The sequence below is a fragment of the Rhineura floridana genome, chromosome 1 (assembly GCF_030035675.1).
Source record: "Rhineura floridana isolate rRhiFlo1 chromosome 1, rRhiFlo1.hap2, whole genome shotgun sequence".
In the NCBI taxonomy this organism is placed as follows: Eukaryota; Metazoa; Chordata; class Lepidosauria; order Squamata; family Rhineuridae; genus Rhineura; species Rhineura floridana.
The window spans coordinates 236,439,519-236,459,022 of NC_084480.1; the positions used below are offsets into that span (position 1 = coordinate 236,439,519).

Below are 19,504 nucleotides of genomic sequence, written 5' to 3' on the forward strand. Positions count from 1 at the left end.
AATAAGAACAAGCGTTAACAAATCAACACAAAGAAGCAGATTTATCCACCTTGTAGTGTTTAATGAAGGTAGATGGGTGAGCCCAGGTGGCAGCTTTGCAGATTTTCTCCAGCGGGGCATCTTTGTGAAGTGCCGCTGTGGTGGCAGCCCCTCTAACTGAATGTGCAGTGATCCCTGGAGAGAGAGCTCTCCCTTTTGCCTGATAGGCCTTAACTAAGCAATCCCTCACCCAGCGGCTGATGGTGAACGTGGACACCTTTAATCCCCGCACCCCTTGTTTAAAAGACACAAACAGGGCCTCAGACCTACTGAATGGGCATGACATCCAGTTTATGCCACTTCTTCTCCCTGTGATGGACAGGATTGGGGCAGAAGTAGGGTAGAGAAATGTCCTGTCTCCTGTGAAACGAGGAATTAACCTTGGGTATAAAACTGGGATCAGGGCGAAGAACCACCTTGACTGGGTGAAAAATGCACAGCTCTTCCCTGCGATGGAGGGGACCCTCAGTTCCCCCACCCTCCTGGCTGAGGTGATAGCCACCAGAAAAACTGTCTTGAGGGTGAGGTCCTTGATTGGTATTGAATGTGCTGGTTCAAATGGATGTTGTGAGAGAGCTCTAAGAACTAACAAAAGATCCCAGGAGAGAAACCTGTGCTGCACTGGAGGTGACAGCAGGGTTGCCCCTCAGAGAAAGCACTTGACTCAAGGGTGAGAGGAAATGGAATGGCTCCCCACCGTTGGAAACACACTGCCTGGGGCTGCCACCTGTCTCTTGAGCGTGTTGGGGGCTAGTCCCTGGTCCAGACCATCTTGCAGGAAGTTGAGAATGGTGTGAATGTGGCATTCTGTGACAGGTAACTGTCTGCGACTACACCACCTGTTGAATGCCTTCCATGTGAGATCATAAATTCTCTGGGTGGATTGTTTGCGAGAGGCCAGTATGGTGGAAACAACCCTCTCAGACAGCCCCTCTTCACTTAGCCACTGCCGCTCAGCCTCCAAGTGTGAAGCTGGAGCCACTCTGGGTCTGGGTGAAGGATGGGGACTTGTGAGAGGAGATATGGTCTAGAGAAAAGACACCATGGCGGATTGGAGCTGAGGTCCACTAGGTCGGAAAACCACTGTTTCCGTGGCTAGTGTGGGGCCACCACTATCACCTGGGCCTGGAGAACTCGGATTCTGCGCAGCAGCCTAGACAGAAGACGTAGAGGCGGGAAGGCCTAGAGCAGTCCCCGAGGCCAGAGGGCTGACAGGGTGTCTACGTCCTGGGTGTGTGGATCCCAGCCTTGTGCCATGCACTGATCCAGTTGGGCATTCACAGATGAGGCAAACAGGTCTCAGTGAAGGGCCCACTCTCCCTGGTGGACTTGTTTCCGGCTCAGCCAGTCGGCTTGTGGGTTCAGGATCCCCTGTACATGTATGGCTGAAATGGAAGACAGGCACTTTTCTGCCCACTGGAACAGCAGGTTGGTCTCCCTCTGAAGAGGACCTGATTTTGTGCCCCCTTGTTGCAGACATGTGATTTGGCTGTGACGTCGGTGCGTACTAGCACGAGTCTGATAAATAAGAGGTAGGAACTCCTGGAGTGCTAATCGGATTGCTCTGAGCTCCAACCAGTTGATTGACTGGCACCGCTCCTGCACTGACCACTTCCCCTGTGCGATGTTGGAGCAACAGGTCTCCCCCCAACCATATAGGCTCACGTCTGTGGTAACTATTGAGACTGTTGGAGCTCTGAGGGAAATACCTTGGTCCAGATGAGGTAAATGTTCCCAGCAATGGAGGAACTCCCGCACATGCTGCAGGAGGGTGATGAACCAGTTCTGGAGCGAGGTGATCTGTTCCTCATATGGAAGCAGCAGCCACTGCAGGGCTCTTGAGTGGAAGCACACCCACGGCACTGAGTCTATGGCCGCTATCATGGAGTCCTGCAGCTGAGCCAGATCCATCAGAAGAGCCTGGCTGCCTTGCAGGCACCTGTGCAGCTGGTGCAGGAGCTTGTCCATGCGATTGGTGGACAGGAAGAGCTTGCTTTGAGCTGTGTCGATGACCAGTCCCCGATGTTGAAGATGCTGGGTGGGTATCAGATGGCTCTTGTCCCTGTTGATGATGAAGCCGTGGTTGTCCAGACACTGGATGGTAGTCTGGAAATCCCACTGCGCCACTGTCGCTGAAGAGGCCCTCACTGCAAGGTTGTCCAGGTAAGGGTATAAGTGGACTCCCTGAGTGCGAAGGTGTGCCACTACTGCTACCATTATTTTGGTGAACACAGAGAAGACTCCTGATGACCCCTGATGCTCTGGCACGGGTTCTATGGTGCCTATCTTGAGGAGGTGAGAAATGGCATCCAGGGTTCTCTGCAGCTTCTCTGGGTGACACGATGGAGGAGCTGTCCTCCGTCTTACGGAATGGTGGCAAACTCTAGGGAGTAGCCAGACTGGATGGTGCTCAGTATCCATTTGTCTGAGGTGGAGGTCGCCCACGCATGTGCAAAATTGAAGTCTGCTCCCCACCTGGGCCGTCCTGGTGTCATGCATGGCTTTGCTTGACACTAGACTTGGGGTTTTGACAATGTTTGTTACCTCCCCTGCCACTGGAGGGTGTGGAACGGGTACGCTGGAGGGAGGAATTCCAGGAACAGTTACAGGACCCATGGAACTGACATGTAGTCTTGTAGATAGTTGGATAGCCCTTGGGACGAAAGGAATGTGAAGCCTTCTTATGGGATTTGACATCCTTACTGGAAGCGGAAGGAAGAGCCTTCTTTTTATCCTTGGGTCTCCAGCACATGGTGCTCTAGACACTTGCCAAAAAGTTGACCAACCGAGTAGGGCAGAGCTGCAAGACTGGCTTTGGAGTGATGGTCCACTTCCCAGTGTTTCAGCCAGATATTGTGTCTTACTACCACTCCATATCCCAGAGCTCTGTACTGTAGGCTAAGGAGGAATCTGCTAGGAATTCAGCTGTTTTAGCCAATTTGTGCAGCCCCTCCATGACGTGTCTGGCATTAGGAGGCACTTCTGATAGTAGCGCTTTAGCCCACTTTACCGCACCCGTGCCAGGAAGAAATTAGCTGCCGAAGCTCTTATGGCCGATGCCGATGCTTCGTGTGCGCGTTTTAAGATAACCTCATTGCGCCTGTCACTTTGGTCTGAAAGAGTATCCGCTCCTTCTTTGGGAATAGCTGTCTTGGCTCTGAGGGCAGACACAGGCTCGTCAATGGCCGGGACCAGAAGGGTTGCCATGGTCATGGCAGGCAGAGCATATAGCTTCTTGGACAGAGCATGTGGAATTTTGGATTTGGCTGGATGATCCCATTCTTCTGTAACAATGTCCTTGAAGAACTTCAGAAAGGGAATGACCACCTTCTGATCCCGACCTGGGGAAGACATCTAAAGATCCCTGTTTCCCTTCCTCTAGTTCCCCCTCCTGAGGAGTTTCTTTAGGGGAGTCTAGCTGAAGGCAGGCCAAAGCCTTAGAAATAAAAATAGGATAGGAGCCAGAATACAGCCTCTCATGCTCTGGGGATGGCAAAGGGGACTCCTCCCCTGAGAGTTCCCCTTTTTCCTTTTCTGAGTCTGATCTAGCAGATGACGGGGGAGTGTCCCCCCCCCCAGGAGCCTGGGCTAAGGGAAAGGCGGTCAGGTGGGAACCCAGAGCTAGAGCATCTTTTGTGTTTATCTTTGCGTGGTTTAGGCTTCTGTAAGGAGCCCCTTCTTTTACTCTTCCCCCTTTCCCTAACTGGGCTGGCCTCCCAGGAGGAAGAGGAGGAAAATGAGAAGAAATCATGGCAACATGCCCTAAAGTGCTTGGAGCCTTTTTTCCTATGTGCATGGGCCCAATGCTTGCCTAAGGAAGCCCCTGCCTCCTTTATCATGGCCTTGTTAAGCCAGGCTAACATGGCCGAAGAGGTAGAGCGCTTATCTAGATGGTGAGATTTGGTGCACTTTTTTCCTGTGCATCTTCCCCTCCCTCCGGCTGAGTAGAAGGGAAATGAGGAAATAAAATTACTTCAGGCTGGGAAAACTAAACTATTTCAGGCAGGGAGTTTAGCATGCTTCCCGCCACTGAGGCTAGAGTGACTAATGGATTGCCTAATTGAGATGCAGATTCCCCCCCACTCAGGGACTCATCTTCCTCTGTGGAGGCACAAGAAGGGCTGTCTTTTCCCCCAGGGATAGTTAAAATCCCAGCTGAAGAGGGAAAAACGCCAGGGCTGGAGCTGCTCCCTTCCTCCCCCATCAGAAAAAGAAAGCTTAGTGGCTTTACCTTAGAACAATGTGGGAAGAGGCCAACCATGATTAGCGGAGGCCCGTTGCCTCAGGGGTTTTTTGAATCAACAAAATGCCTTGGATAGCAAAAGAGCAATCTCTGCTCCTCCAAGGTCTTAAAATGCTCCTGAAAGCTCCCCTCTCCTTGGGACTGTGAAAGAGTGTTCGATAAGGGACAGCAGGGGGAGGTGCGAGACAGATCCCAGCCTCAGCTGCTTCCAGTGCGCCTTTTCAGAAAGAACAACCCCTCTCTTCCTCCTCCAATCTGGCTATTCAGTGAGGGCAGGAAGTGAAAGAAGAGAAGCAGAAGTCTGTGCGCTTCAACTGCAGTTGATGATGACAAACTCTCTGAGAAGAGCAGAGAAAATAGCTAAACTGTTCCTGAATCCCTTACGGGAACCCAGGAGGAATAGGCTGACTCTGTTGCTCGCTGAAGGCAGATTCAAAAACTGGAGAACGGGAGAAGGTTCCTCCCCTTTCAGCTAGCCACTAGTTAAACTTTTGTGTTATAGTGCTGACCCTGCCTCCAGGAGAGGTAACCCATTCCTGTCTCCTGCACTCCTCCACTGACCGAGAAGTATTATTTTACTATTCCATCATAGTAGTTTCAAGGCATGGGCCACAGGAATACCATATCATCGATTTTTTATCAGTCAGAATCGGCATATACAGACAAAGTTTCAAAAGACTGTTTTGACGTGACAAATTATAGACATAATAAAAGAGCAATACATGTCTATGGTAGTACTATGTAATCTAGCAACGTCTTTCTAGAACTGAAGATATTAATCATTTACTGAAAATTTATTTGTGTCTGCCCGACAAGATGTTAAATTCAACAAAGAAATAGAAAGCAAGATGCAAGGTATGGAAACTGAAAGGGGAAGCGAGAAAGAGAAAAAGAGTATGTAGAAAGGTAATATAGTAGGGAAAAAACAGTGTTTCTCATGTAAATAAGGAAGTCTATCACATTGGCCATTTTCCATATCAACCAATGAAGAGCATATCAGGATGGAAAATGTTGCTCATCTAAATTAAAAAGATATATAAAACAAGGACCAGAAGTCCAAGTAATCATCTTCTTAACTGCAGGAGATATTCAGTAAGGTTACTGAGAGCAAATAAAATGGACTTACCAAGTGCAAATGGCACAGATTCTTCCCACTGTCTAGGTCCACCAGCATCAGTTGCTTGCCCTGTGCATGGTGTACAGCTAAATACATTCTGGTTGGATGTAAAGTTGCAATGTGGAGCTGCACCCAACACACCAGATCCAGTAAGTGAGCTTTGAATGTGACCCACAGGCATGGCAGAATATATCAGTCCTGCAGGAACACCAAAAACTGGTGGGCACCCAACATGATACTGAGACAAAGCAACATTTGTGTGAGATGCCAATCTTCTCATATATTGTTCAGCAAATGGAGTTTTTCTAAGGGAACAACCTGTTAGCAGTGTTGGAACTCCAGAAGATATTGCTGGAATTTCTGAAGCAGCACCATGAGATTCAAAATTTACTCTATTGTGATTTAATGAAATACAGCCACCTAAACCTTTATAAGCAGGCACATTTTTTTGACAGGTGGAGCCTAGCCCATGTGCTGTAGTTGTACACCCATGCTGAGTTACAGGTATATCAACCTGACCCAGTTCATTACTGTTCGGACATTTCTGTACAAACTGATCTTTGCTCCTCAGTGGATGTTCTCCAGCTGATTTTAGGTCCTTCAGCAGGCTAGAAGGATCTGCAGATTCATTTACTTCTACCATCTTAGTATGGTTTCTTGTGCTAGTACTTAATGATGGATGTTTGTTATTTTGTAAATCAATGTTTTTTCTAGATTCCTGTTCCAATAATGACGTTGGGCTGGTCCAAACTATTGTTGTATCCCATCCACTTGCACGATTATTCTGAACAGAAGACATTAAAATTTTGATTAGCATTTATAATTAGCTTATGATTAGTATACATTCAATGCATCAATAAATCTAAAAATAGCTAAACACATAGAAGCATGCTTACCTAACATCCAGTGAAAGTAGACTTTACTATAAATGGGATGGGTATAGAAAGGAATGTTTGACACTTTCCATGATGTTTCTCACTAGCTAGAGTAACTGAGGGGTCCAATAGGTTGGGTTCAACTCCTCCAATCACTCAGGAAGGCATGGAACATTTGATAATGTTTGGACCAGCCACACATTAAGAACATAAGAACATAAGAAGAGCCTGCTGGATCAGGCCAGTGGCCCATCTAGTCCAGCATCCTGTTCTCACAGTGGCCAACCAGGTGCCTAAGGTCTACCCTAAGGTCCTCTCCCAGTTCCACCCCATGGTAAAGCTCGAAATGGAAATGCTTAAAAAAGGTCCACAGCATAACTTGAGCCATAGGGAAAAAAGGAAATGAGAAAGACAAACAAGGTGGTTCAGCACCCTCATCAGCACAAGAAGACACAACGTAAGATCTTATTTATTTTTATTTATTTATTTAAAATATTTATACCCCGCCCTATTTCCAAGGAACTCAGGGCGGCTTACAAATAAAAACCATAATCAATTAAAAACAAGCAATATACAGTTTAAAACAATTAAAAATAGATTAAATCAGTAAAAGTTAAAAAAGACAATATTAGTTAAAAGCCCGTCTGAATAAAATAGTCTTAACCTGGGCACGAAAGGATGAAAGTGAGGCAGCCAGTCGAACCTCGCTAGGGAGGGAATTCCACAATCTAGGGGCAGCCACTGAAAAGGCCCTATTCTGTGTTTTTACAAAGCAAGCTTGTGAGAAAGATGGAATATTGAGCAGGGCCTCACCAGATGATCTCAAAGCTCGGACAGGGTCATAGAGGGAGACACGATCTAACAGATAGCCTGGACCTAAGTATAGGGCTTTATAGGTTAAAACCAGCACTTTGAATTGTGCTTGGAAACAGATTGGAAGCCAGTGGAGCTGGTGCAACAGCGTGGTTGTATGTTCTCTGAGCCCAGCTCCAGTTAACATCCTGGCTGCAGCTCTTCGTACCAGTTTAAGTTTCCGAGCAGTCTTCAAGGGCACGCAGAGCGCATTACAGTAGTCCAATCGGGATGTAACTAAGGCATGTGTCACCGTAGTCAAGTCTGACAGGTCAAGGAACGGGCGCAGTTGGCGTACCAATCTTAGTTGGCACTCCTTGCCACAGCCGAGACCTGTGCCTCCAGGTTCAAGGCCGAGTCCAGGAGAACTCCCAAACTGCGAACCTGTGATTTCAGGGGGAGTGTAACCCCGTCAAGCACAAGTTGGATCCCTATTCCCTGATCCGCCCTTTGACTGACAAGGAGCACCTCTGTCTTGTCAGGATTTAATTTCAGCTTGTTCGCTCCCATCCAATCCATCACTGATACCAGGCAACGGTTCAGAACCTTGACGGCTTCCTTAGTTTCGTTAGATGGAAAAGAAAAGTAGAGTTGGGTGTCATCCGCATATTGGTGACTTCAAACCCCAAAACTACGGATAACCTCTCCCAGCGGCTTCATATATATATTAAATAACAAGGGGGACAGAACAGAACCCTGGGGGACTCCATAGGTCAAAGGCCAAGGGGTCGAACAGACATCCCCCATAATCACCTTCTGGGTTCGTCCCTCTAGGAAGGACCGGAGCCACCGTAAAACCATGCCTCAGAGTCCCATCCCAGCTAGGCGACCCAAAAGGATACCATGGTCGATGGTATCAAAAGCAGCTGAGAGGTCCAGCAAAATTAACAGGGACACACTCCCCCTGTCCATTTCCCTGTGTAGGTCATCCTTTGCTCCCACATTCTGTGTATCCTCTGTGTGAAGGAGCTCCAGGGTGATGGGCATGCTAATGCAGAGTAGTCCCAAGGAGTATGGGCTTGCATGTAGTGGAGGTTCTGATGTGGCTGGAGTGAGCAGTTTTGATTTTTTTCCCTACCTCACTACCCTAACTTATTGAACTTTTTCGTAGCTTTTGGAAATTGCCCACCATGACAGCCATTGAAAAAAACAGAAAAAGAGATGAGGAACAGAGCAAGCAAAGGAAATAACTTTTTGTGTGTCAATAAAATAAGGAGCAGGAAGCAGGCTGGAAAGGGAAAGAAAGGGAAGCAGAAAAGAAGTAAAAAAGGGAAATGGGACAAACGTTAAAAGAAGGGAGCAGCAAGGAAAATGCTCAGTCCTGGGTGAAGGAAGTAATAAATTGGGTGAGGAGCTTAAGGTCACATGGATCCTCCAACAGGAGTTAAACTTAGTATAATGGATACCTGAACCACTGAGAAAGTTTACTTGTAACCCAGCCTTTCCCAACCAGTGTGCCTCCAGATGTTGTTGGACCACAACTCCCATCAGCCTCAGCCTCATTGCCAATGGTCAGGAAAGATGGGGATTGTGGTCCAACAACATCTGGAGGCACACTGGCTGGGAAAGGCTGTTGTAAACTACAAACCTTTGTAAAATCAAGATATATGTTTGACCTTTTGCAAATTCTGCAGTGGCCAGGTGGAAGGTTAATTTGACTGAGTTCACACTGTCACATGAGTAAGGACTATTTCTAAAGTCACAGAGCTGTACTCTTGACAAAGTATATCTTGTGTTAAGAGGCAAACTGACATGTATACTATTAGAAACACCTACATTTATCCAAATATAGACTCCAAGTTAGAAGAAGCCAGAAGACCATCCCATCACACAGTGGAAGTGTCTAAATACTGTTAGTGACTCAAGCAAAACAACCCCCACGTTACATGGGAATGCTTCAATATAGGGCAAGCATGCACATGTCTTCAAAAACACAAGCCTACCACAGACCCAACATTTGGAACCTTTTTGGCCTGGTGGGTTAGAACATTATCTCCTCCACTGCCTGAAGGCCAACTATGACAGGTGGGACCACTCACCTCTCAAACATCATCATATGAAGTGACTGACAGTTGGGTTGTCTTGTAAACTTGTCAAGTTGTTCTGCAGGGGTGGGGAGATATTGCCCAAGAAAGATTGCATTCCCCCAGCTGCACAGAGCTTTCATCTTCCTTTCTGCATAGTTCAGGTGTGCCAGTAAGTTACTCAGAGGAACTGGCTTGCGCACCCAAACCAACCAGGATTGAACTGATGCACTGGGAGGGAGTCAATCCTGCTTTCCACAATTGCATATCTACCTGACATCAGATGTGGGACAGGTGGGCATGGTTTGGGCCAAACAGGAAGACCTGATGGGCCAGAGATTCTCCACCCTTGAGGCTGGGGATCAGTACAGTCCCTGCAGTTGTAAAAGTTCACTGTGTTATTAGTATATTATGTCTACAAGTATGCTTAGAATATCTACTGTGATTTTGCAGTTTGTTTTCCATATCTCTGGTCTGGATTCAAGAGCAGCAGGTTCACAGGTATGTAAGGCAATCTCAATCAAGCAATCACACACACAAAACCCGTTATTTTTCCTGCTATCCAGATTTGCAAAGCATTTTAGTCAGCTACATTTCTACTTGGGGGGAAAAATTAACTCTACCACATATGCATCTTGACTGGAAAATTATATTAGTTCTCCTTATTCATCCAAACCTCTGTGAGGTATGTTCCACTGTATATATGAGGAACAGAAACTGAGAAACTGGGAAGCACTGAGCAAGTCAGAGTTATGGCTAAAGTACAACAATTTCAGCCCAGATGATAACAAGTCAGAATCCAGTATACTGTACTACACTGGGTTTTGACTTACATTTTACAGTTCTGCAGAGATAGCTCTTTATAAAGTATACTTAAGATTAAACTACAACTTCAAACTTTGCATATAAACGTGCTTTCACATCTAACAAGCCACTTACCCGGCATCTCTCTGGACTAGACAGAGCTAAATTCTTAAGGGTTTTTTCAGTGGCAGAGACAAAGGTCAATTGTTCCAAGCTAGGATCAGAACATACCATCTGAGATAATCTATTGTCATTACAAGATGAATCTTTAGAATTTGGAGTTGTGCCAGGACAGTCAACATCAGCTCTAAAAACACAAAGAATACAGGCATTAATAATACCTAGCTTGTAAATCTGCCAGTCTTGTGAACTGCCACTCACCTGTTTCCCTAATAAGAGTAGCAGATGCCACCAGTCAAGTACCAGGAAGTTTCCCATGTTCCAATTCCCTAACTTCTAGCCTTAATGGTCTAGCAGAGCCATGCCTGCTACAGCTTAGCTGTACCAGCCATTTAATAGAGACCATGTCTGAGCCAATCCTTTTAAAAGTGTTTCTAGATATTAGTTGCAGAAGCAAAACTACATAGCAACTACTAAAGCTACATGATCTAATAAAGGGACTTGATAGGGCTTTGAGTTCTCATTTGCTTGTCTGGCTCCACGGACCAGTACATATTAATGTTACCCAAACATAAACTTGGCTTAACAATCTGGAGACTGGACACTTATGTTCCGCCTTTCTTCTCTGATACTATAATTTCTCTGCCTCCCCACTCCTGCTGTCCTCTCACCACCTTAGTCATCCTTCAGCATCATGTCTGGCCATGCTAAACACTGTGGAGATCTTCAAAAACCCTGGTTCAGGCATAGTTAAGCAGTATCCTCTTGATGCTGTTAGACTCCCATCACTAACCACTCACCATGCTGGTGATAGCTGATGGAAACTGTAGTCTAACAACATCTGAAGGGCACCATGTCTGCCCTAATTCAACAGCCAGAGTTAACAGTGTTTTTTTATTTGAATTTAGGAGCACCATGCTCACTTTGTTTGAGTAGCATCGTATCTGCATGAGGCTTTCGCGTCCCATATTTTTGTTAACACAGTATTTCATAAAAAATGTATAGCACTTAATTAAGCTCTAAGTAGTTTACATAGAGAACAATAAAGTACAAACAATAACATGCAATAAAATCCTAAAAGCTAAGTCTATGGTTGCCAGAATTTTTTTCCAACGAACACTTGAAAACTGCTGAGGTTCTTCTTGAACCACTTAAATGATTCTCTGCTTATTGTAGCAATTGTAATGCGTTGTGCTTGCTCCTATGCACTTTTATTCGAAAGGAAACCTGTATTCTATGGCATTTATTCACAAGTAAACATCATGGTTCACAGCCTTGAAATCTCTTGGTTTTAGTCCTCCTTACCTGGTCTCTCTCAGTGCAGATGATACTGGGTGCCATGGCAGATTAAAGAGGACAACTAAATGGGAGGGAGGGGAAATAGGAAGTGTGATGGGTGTAAGAGGAGAACAACAGTAGTTGTGTTAGGAAATGCAATGCTGTTTGTCAAGCATTTGCTTGTGTGAATGACTTGGGTGACTGCCCAACACTTGGCACTCACACATAAACACCAGACGCAGGGCAGGCAGGGCCCCCAGAACACATGTCAATAGTGAGGGAGAGACAAGAATACCTGTCTTCTGCAGATATTGCAGCTAGGATTGGATGCCTGGGTAAAAGGCATTGCTACCACTCCCCCACTCGTGTTTGCTCATTTCAATGCAGGGCAGGGCGGCTACAAATGAGTTCCACTTTGCAATAACAGACAGTGCAAAGCATTAGAACGACAGAGGAGCTGCTGCTCCTGCTGTTCTTCATAGACAAGCTGTGGACCACCAGCATGATGCTCATGGACCACAGTTTAGGACCCCGAGCCAAGTAAAAATACAAAATGATTTGCCGCAGGTAACACTGAGTAGTGTACAAAGCATGAATTAAAAATTATGTGTTAAAAGTCCAAGAAAGCTTGGGTAAACATAAGCTTAAAAGGTATTTAAAGATCATTACTGCCTCTGCCTCACAAATCACCCAAGGGAGGGTATTCCTAAGGATGGACAACAATGCAGAAATGGGCCTTCTCAGTGATGTCATTAAGTGATAATCCTCTGGTTGTGGAATGACCAGCAGAGTCTCCTTGGAAGATCTGAAAAATTGGCTTGGTCTACAGTAGTCTGCTATGTATCCTGGTCACAAATTGTTTAGGGTTTAAATTTCAGCAACAAAAGCCTGAACTTGGCTTGGTAGCCAATATGCAGTGGCAATAATTCCTGGAGCATCCTTATTACTTGAGCAAGTAACATAATTTATAAGAATAAAATTAGATTTCTGGCTTTTTTGATGCGAGATTCAATTCACAGGCATTGACTCCGCCACTCAAAGCCGCCCTGTATGTTGTGTCATTGTTGGACTGTTCACCTGGCAAGAATTCTAAGCAGCAGCAGTGTTCCCATTTATAGTTCACATTGTTAGATATGCAAAAATCCACTGTCATTTTATATTTCCACAATAGTCTTGAAGAGGCTTCTATTTATTGAAGAGTTTTTTAAAAGGTAAAAATTAAGGCCTCCTATACAGAGCTCAAAAGTAATATTGCCTTCTGATTAGTTAATAAGTAAATTCAACTGAGAGAGAATCTCTCAATGACAGAGCACATGTTTTGCATTAAGTCAGTCCCAGGAATCTCCAGTTTAAAAAAGGGTCAGCAAGTGATGGGAACCACGTCTGCCTCTGATCTCAGAGAGGTACCACCAATACACCAGGCAATAATGGATCATATGGCCCAGTGGTCTGACAGTATTTATCTATAGTCTAGTCTTACTCACTCCCACCCACCTTTGGGCTTTCCATGTTTCCCCACAATAGTTACCCTGAAAGAACAGTTCCAGAAGCGTCGCTTGGAGATGAATGAATAAGAGGAGATGTTGAAGGTCTGAAACTCTGTTGTTCATCATCTGAAACCTGCATACCAGGCATAGGAGTTGCAAGTTTCTGTTCAATTACTACAACAGCTTTACCTGAACATTAAAAAAAAAAAAAAAAAAAAAGATACTGAAATTTATCTTCCTGGTCATGGAGAGAATAACCTTAGATTATTCGTCACTACCATCACAAGAGGCAGTACTTCTTAACAGATGTTTGCAAAGACTATTCAAAACTCCAACTGTGAAATTCATAACCTTGAAAATTGTTGAACAGCGAAGTAAATGATACAAGGCTATCCTGAGATGTAGTATTCTGACTGTGGACAATTCCAACCTTCCATGAAACAAAGTGCAGGCCAGATCTTCTTGCCTATGACTGGAAAGAACTCTTACAGTTTAAGTCCAATGGTTCTCTCTATCATGAGGGGATGATATCCTATCACTAATAGGCCAAAAAACCCTCATAGTTTAAGAATGTACCTATAGCCAATATATATTTCTATCAAATTTTAAAAAGCAGGGAAATTGGGCAGCTATAGCGAATGCAACAGGGGAGCAGACACCCTGATCTCCTCTCTGAGATATTGGACTGCCCTACAGATTTGTAAAAATGCAAACACAATTTGGGTTGATCTTTTCACAGTCCAATCCACTTCCTGTGTAGTTTGGAAGGTTTTGGTAACATGTGCCACTGAGCATATGGTGAGTGGTGACAACACCTGTAATCAGCCCAAAGAACAGGAACAAGACGTGCTGTCTTGTAAATTTTTACAAATTTGTAGGGCAGTACAATATCTCAGAGAGGAGGCCAGTTCTCCTGCTCCCCTGGTACATTCACTATAGCTGCCCAATTTCTCTGCTTTTTAAAGCTTGATAGAAATATCTGTTGGTTATAGGTACATCCTTAAACCGTAAGGGTTTTTTGTCTACTAGTGAATTTCTCTGCTTTTTAATCCAGGAGATAAGAAATGCGATCCCGTGCAAATTTGCTGAGAATGGATTAATCACTTGTATGCTTACTGAGTTCAATGGGATTTACTCCTCTGCAATCATGCTTAGCACAGGTGAAACTGACCACTAGGGAGGAAGAGAAGAGGGAGGGAGGGAGGGCTGGAGTAGGCAGGGGAGGAGAAAGAGGGGAGGGGAGGAAGGAGGGAAGCAGAGAGGGAGAGCAGGTCTGATCATCTGCATGCTTATTGAGTTTAATGGGATTTACTCCCATACAATCATGCTGAAGAGAATAAAGACATACATAATACTCATTAAGATAGTGCTCTGGCTATCAGAATGGCTGTAACTCATTTGGTTTCTGCCACGTAATCTGGTCCAGAGAACAGCTTGGCTGAGATTTCTGTGGAGTTTAAACATGTCAGAGAGGAACTCAATAAGCTGCTTAACACACCTGCAGTTTGGCAGATTTTAGTCCAGACTGCATGCAGCAAAAAAAATGCCAAATGCTATAGGAATTTGGCAAAAAAGTATGGCTTCAACCACTGTAATGCTGATGCCAAGTCAAGATCAAATCTTGTTATTGAACCCTTTTTGGGTGACATCCCTCAAGGAAGTCTTTACAGAAACAACAGTATTCAATGCTGGTCCCACTCATAGTAGACCCACTGAAGTTAATAGACATTACTAACTTAGGTTCATTGATTTCAATGGGTCTACTCTAAGACTTAGTTGAATACAAACCATAGTTATCAATTTCAAAAGAGACACGAGTTGATAAGAGAAAGTATGCTCCTTCTGTCCGTTACAATTCCATTTAAACCAAGGTGTACAGATCTTCAGTTTTTAGCCAAAGCAATATAATGCTGAACCAGTCCAAACATAATGTTGAGAGAGACCACAACAGAAGCCCCAGTGATGCCATCCAGGCCCAGAAAGAGTCCCACTGACTATCAGGAGTCTTCTCTTGCATCATTTTGAGACTAGGATCCCTTGTCTTTGACCAAATTAAAGAGCCACACACATAAAGAAACCACACAGCAAAAGCAAGAGCATCAAGAGCCCCAAACTAAGTTTACCTAACTAAACAAAACCTATTCAGAGCAAGGGCAAAGGAAGAAATGCTCTTCTGAAAAAACAACCATGCCACAGAGAGCAGCAGGAGCTCTTCTTCATTGGAGGCCAGGAAAAATCTCCAGAAGTGGATGGGAGTAGTCACCTATCACAGGGGGTCATTCTAGTATGAAGAATAAACTATTTCATCTTAGTCTCAAGGCATAGCATAACTATATTTTTACTCACCAATTATTTTCTGGTTATCATTAGACATATTTTCAAAAGCCACATCTTTTTCATTGTTGCATGTAGCATTCCCTTCCAGGATTTTCCCACTTTGTTTCTCCTGGTATTTGATTTTGTGTGTATTTTTTTCCTCATTCAGGCATAAAGGAAGAGGAGAAACCAATACTGGAACAGATTTTAAATTGAATGGCAGAATACTCTTGCTTGTTCTCCCTTCTGATTCAGAGTAAGCTGGATAAAGAACAAGGAATTCACAGCCCAATTATTCCTCTTTGGCACCACACAAGTGATGCAGGGGAAAAGTAGTCTGCTACATTTTACTCTGAATGGTCCCAATGAAATAAACAAACCTAAGTTAGTCATGGCCATTCATTTCAACAGGTCTACTCTGAGCAGAATGTACATTAGATATAAAATATTGTTTCATACAAATAATTAATAACAATGAACACACTACAAGTCAGCTGGAATGGATCCCATATCAGTCAGATAATAAATCAGAGAACTCTGGTTAATAGCTTCCAAGCCATGATTTAAAGGCTTCCAGATCCTGACATGTTTGGAATGGAACTTTGGTTACATACCTTGAGTGCTCCTTCTGATCTGGTGCGAGGGAGGCACCTAGATATAGGAGAGATCACGTTACACAAAGCCGAAGACCTAGATTGGATCAGGAGGCTCCCAGTTCCAATTTGTTTCTGAGTCAATAATAGAGTATGAGTGTTTATATATGCAGACACTAGAGGAAAAACATGAAACCTCCGAGAAGACTCAGCACAGATGTACAACTACCATACAGACTTTTTGTGTGCCAATTAGTGTGTATCTATATAGCAACCTGAAGGTCGGGCTCAACATCCCTCATTCACACTAGCCCAAAAGAAACATTCACAGTAGGTGACCAATGTTCTATTCTCTGTTCAACGGAAGGGAAACATCCAGATATAGGACTTACCCAAGTCTACCCCTCATACTAGAAGGCTGAAGCTGCTGTTAGTTTACGTGACAGCAGCATGTGCTATAGCTAACAGAGAGGTAGCAAGAACAACAAGGAACAAACTCAGAGAGCTAAGGCCAAAGGATCCGAGCTTGGGAGTAGAGCTTGCGGAGGCTGCTTTGCGGCTCGCTATTGTGGCTGCTTGGAGCTTGCCGGCTCCGGAGCACAGCTTGTGGAAGCGATTCTTTTGAGCTTTTTCTTCGCAGTGGCGGCCGTTGGGAGTTTGCCGGCTGCTGAGACAGAGCTCACGCAGGTGGCTCTCTCTCTCTGAAGCTTGCAGCAGTGGCTCCCTTCATCCTTGGTGGGGTAGTTGAATGTTGCTGTCCCCCCCCACCCAAGTGGTTGCCCTTTTCCTGTGGCAGCCGCCGGTGTTCCTTCTGGGGCAGAGCTCTGGCCCTCTAGGCAGGCGCCATTTTGTTTGGAATTTCCTGCCTTTTTTCAACAGCACTCCAGGTGGGCGCCATTTTGTTTATATTTTCCACCTTTTTGTTGCACAGGCATTGGGCTTCAAACTCTTCCTCTCCCCTCCACATACTTTCTCATTTAGTCAGGGGGGCTTTTTAGCATGACTGATACTAGTTTAAAAGAATATAAGAATAAAATTAAAACAGAAAGTGCTCTAACAGGCACAGGATATTGAGAGGCTCTGTATATATACTTTTCCTGCTCTGTGCGTGTGCACATGGAGTTGTACTACTCCCCCCATCTGTGGATGGTACTAGTGCCCCCTTCCACACCTCACCCCCACCTTTGTGCGCGTGTTGGTGACAGATACGGCACCCACCACCTTTGTGCGTGTATATGAAGGCAGATGAACAGCCAGAGGCAGCTCATGCAATAGGGGCAAAACAGCCATGCAAGGCCCCGTCACATCACAAGTCCACTAAGCACAAGCAACCCAGACTCCACTCCAAGGCTGTCGCTAAAACCAAACACTCATCTAGCCACAACGCTGCCAAGTGAGGATGATACGTGCCTGTCCCGGCTTCAGAGGATGCTGGTCAAGAGAGATTAACAGCCCTCTTTTATTCCCCTGCTGGGTCGTCTGAGGACGAATGTGAGGGGTTCCCTAGCGAACCAGCTTTGGAATGTCCATCTCAACCCATGTCAACGACTAGAGCTCATATGTTTCACCAGTCTGATGAGACCCCTGCAATTTTGCCTCAACAAGGGCAACCACCTCTACTCTGCCAAGTACAGCCAGTGACCCCAGATCCTCAGATGGCCACTCTTGCCCCTCTACTGGGGTTGCAGTTGTCTCCTGAATTTCTTGCACAGTTGCAGGACATACTGGGCTTCTTCTCACAAGCGCAGTCACGGTCACAGGCGAATCCATTGCTTCAGCAGAGTGCACAGCGACAAGCTGGCGCTATGGGTCATTGCTGCTGCAATGATGGGGTTCCACCACCCTCACCAAACACATTCAATGCCGCTAGAGGCAGGATTGGCAATGAGATTATTGGTTTGGAGGACCCTTCGTATTCTCTACAAGCCGAAGGAGTTGAGTGGAGCGGTGATTCAGAACTGGAGGAGGATTCATCCTATTGCCTTTTTGATTCGGCCGACTATCTTCCCTTTGCTCGTAGAGTTCTGGACACTTTAGGCCTCCAACCTTTACAACCTGAATCTACCACTCCTCCTGTGAAGGGGGCCAAGGTCTTCAAATCTCCCAGATCGGCAGATCACTATCTTCCTGTGCCAGACCCCATCAACAAACTGGCCAAGGAAGAATGGGATCGCCTGCTGCAGACTCGCCATTTCTCTATCCTTGCCAACAGACTCTATGCCTTGGCCCCAGAGTTCATGAATCGCCTGAACATCCCGGGGATAGATGAGTTGATTTCGAGTTTGGTCTCAAGGTCCCTCCTGCTGAAAGAAGGGGACTCACAGCTGAAGGATCCTTCTGAAAGACAGACAGACTACGCCCTGCATAAAATTCACGAGCCTACCGGCTTTACTATTTGGGCCTCTGCTGCAGCTTCCATCTTTTCAAGAGCTTCTATGATGTTTCTGGATGAACTCTTAGATGATCCTAATCCAGATTCGGTAAGACTCAGGAAGGGCCTGGTGAAGTTACACAAGGCTGAAGTGTTTGTGGCTGATGCCCCCTTAGATGCAATTCAGCTGGGAGCGCGGGCCCTAGCCGCACAGGTGGTCGCTTGGCATACGCTTTAGCTCAGACACTGGGATGCGGATTCTAAAGCCAGGGTCAACTTGTCAAGGGTCCCTTTCTCTGGGCTGTTACTTTTCGGAGAGGAAGCCCTCAAAGCGGTCTTGGTACACCCCAAAGATAATCGAAAGCCAGTATTGGCCACATCCAAGAAGGATGATCACAGGCTGTTCAGATGTTTCGCACCATACCGCTCCTTTCAGCCCTTTCAAGGAGCACAGTCTGGGGGCCGGGGCCACAATTCTCGATGTACTGAATTCCGTTCCTCCAGGGTATCCTGGCACAAACAGCATTTTCAAGGCAAACGTCAGAGCCAGGGACGTCAAGGGGCCTCGACGTCCTAATTTGGTAGGGGAGCTCATCAGCGCAGACAATACTGATGTTATCCCTATCGGAGGCAGATTACTTCTGTATGCAAACCACTGGCTGCGTTTGACAAGTCGCTTGGGTCAGAGATCTCTTCTCTCACGATTACAAACTAGAGTTTTGGTAAACCCCTCTGGACAGATTCCTTCCCTCTCCTCTTCCCAGAGCTTGAGACAGGCACTGGTTCATGCAGGAAGCTATAGCTCATCTCTTCGACATAGCTGCAATAGAACCAGTACCATTAGCAGAGAGATCAGAAGAGGGTTACTCTCTCCTGTTTGCAGTTCCCAAGCGAGATCTGTCGTGGATGGCGATGTTACACCTCAAGTTCATCAACAGTTTCGTGAAGGATCAACGATTCAAAATGGAGCCCTTAGTGTCCATTATAGAAGCTCTACAATAAGGGGACTTTCTGGCTTACCTCCATGTACCTATCTTCCCTGCTCACAGAAGGTTCCTACGGTTTGCCTTTGGCCCCCATCACTTTCAGTACCAGGCAATGCCATTCGGATTCTCATTGGCCCCGAGAGTATTTACCAAAGTGTTGCTCACCTTGGTGGCTTACCTCCGCCTCCAAGGTGTGCATATCTATCTCTATTTGGACGATTTGCTGATTCGGGCGGGATCCAGGGACCAGGCCCGCAATCACGCTTACAATACCCTCGAGGTTCTGTACACCCACGGTTGCCTAGTCAACATCGACAATAGTAAACTACAGTCAACTCAGTGACTGCAGCATCTGGGAGCGATATTAGACACCACACAGGCCATAGTCTTCCTGTCACC

At 45.7% G+C, this 19,504-nt stretch overlaps 1 protein-coding gene across 1 annotated transcript in view; it reads right to left on the minus strand.

Moving 5' to 3' along the window:
* Nucleotides 1-19,504, minus strand: part of CEP192 (centrosomal protein 192) — a 166,290-nt gene that overhangs the window by 104,563 nt on the left and 42,223 nt on the right. The window contains exons 18-21 of the mRNA XM_061594728.1: nt 15,186-15,416; nt 12,881-13,028; nt 10,090-10,261; nt 5,409-6,183 (exon numbers count right to left, since the gene is read on the minus strand). Coding sequence (XP_061450712.1) covers nt 5,409-6,183; nt 10,090-10,261; nt 12,881-13,028; nt 15,186-15,416 — 1,326 coding nt within the window. The remainder of the gene's footprint in view (nt 1-5,408; nt 6,184-10,089; nt 10,262-12,880; nt 13,029-15,185; nt 15,417-19,504) is intronic.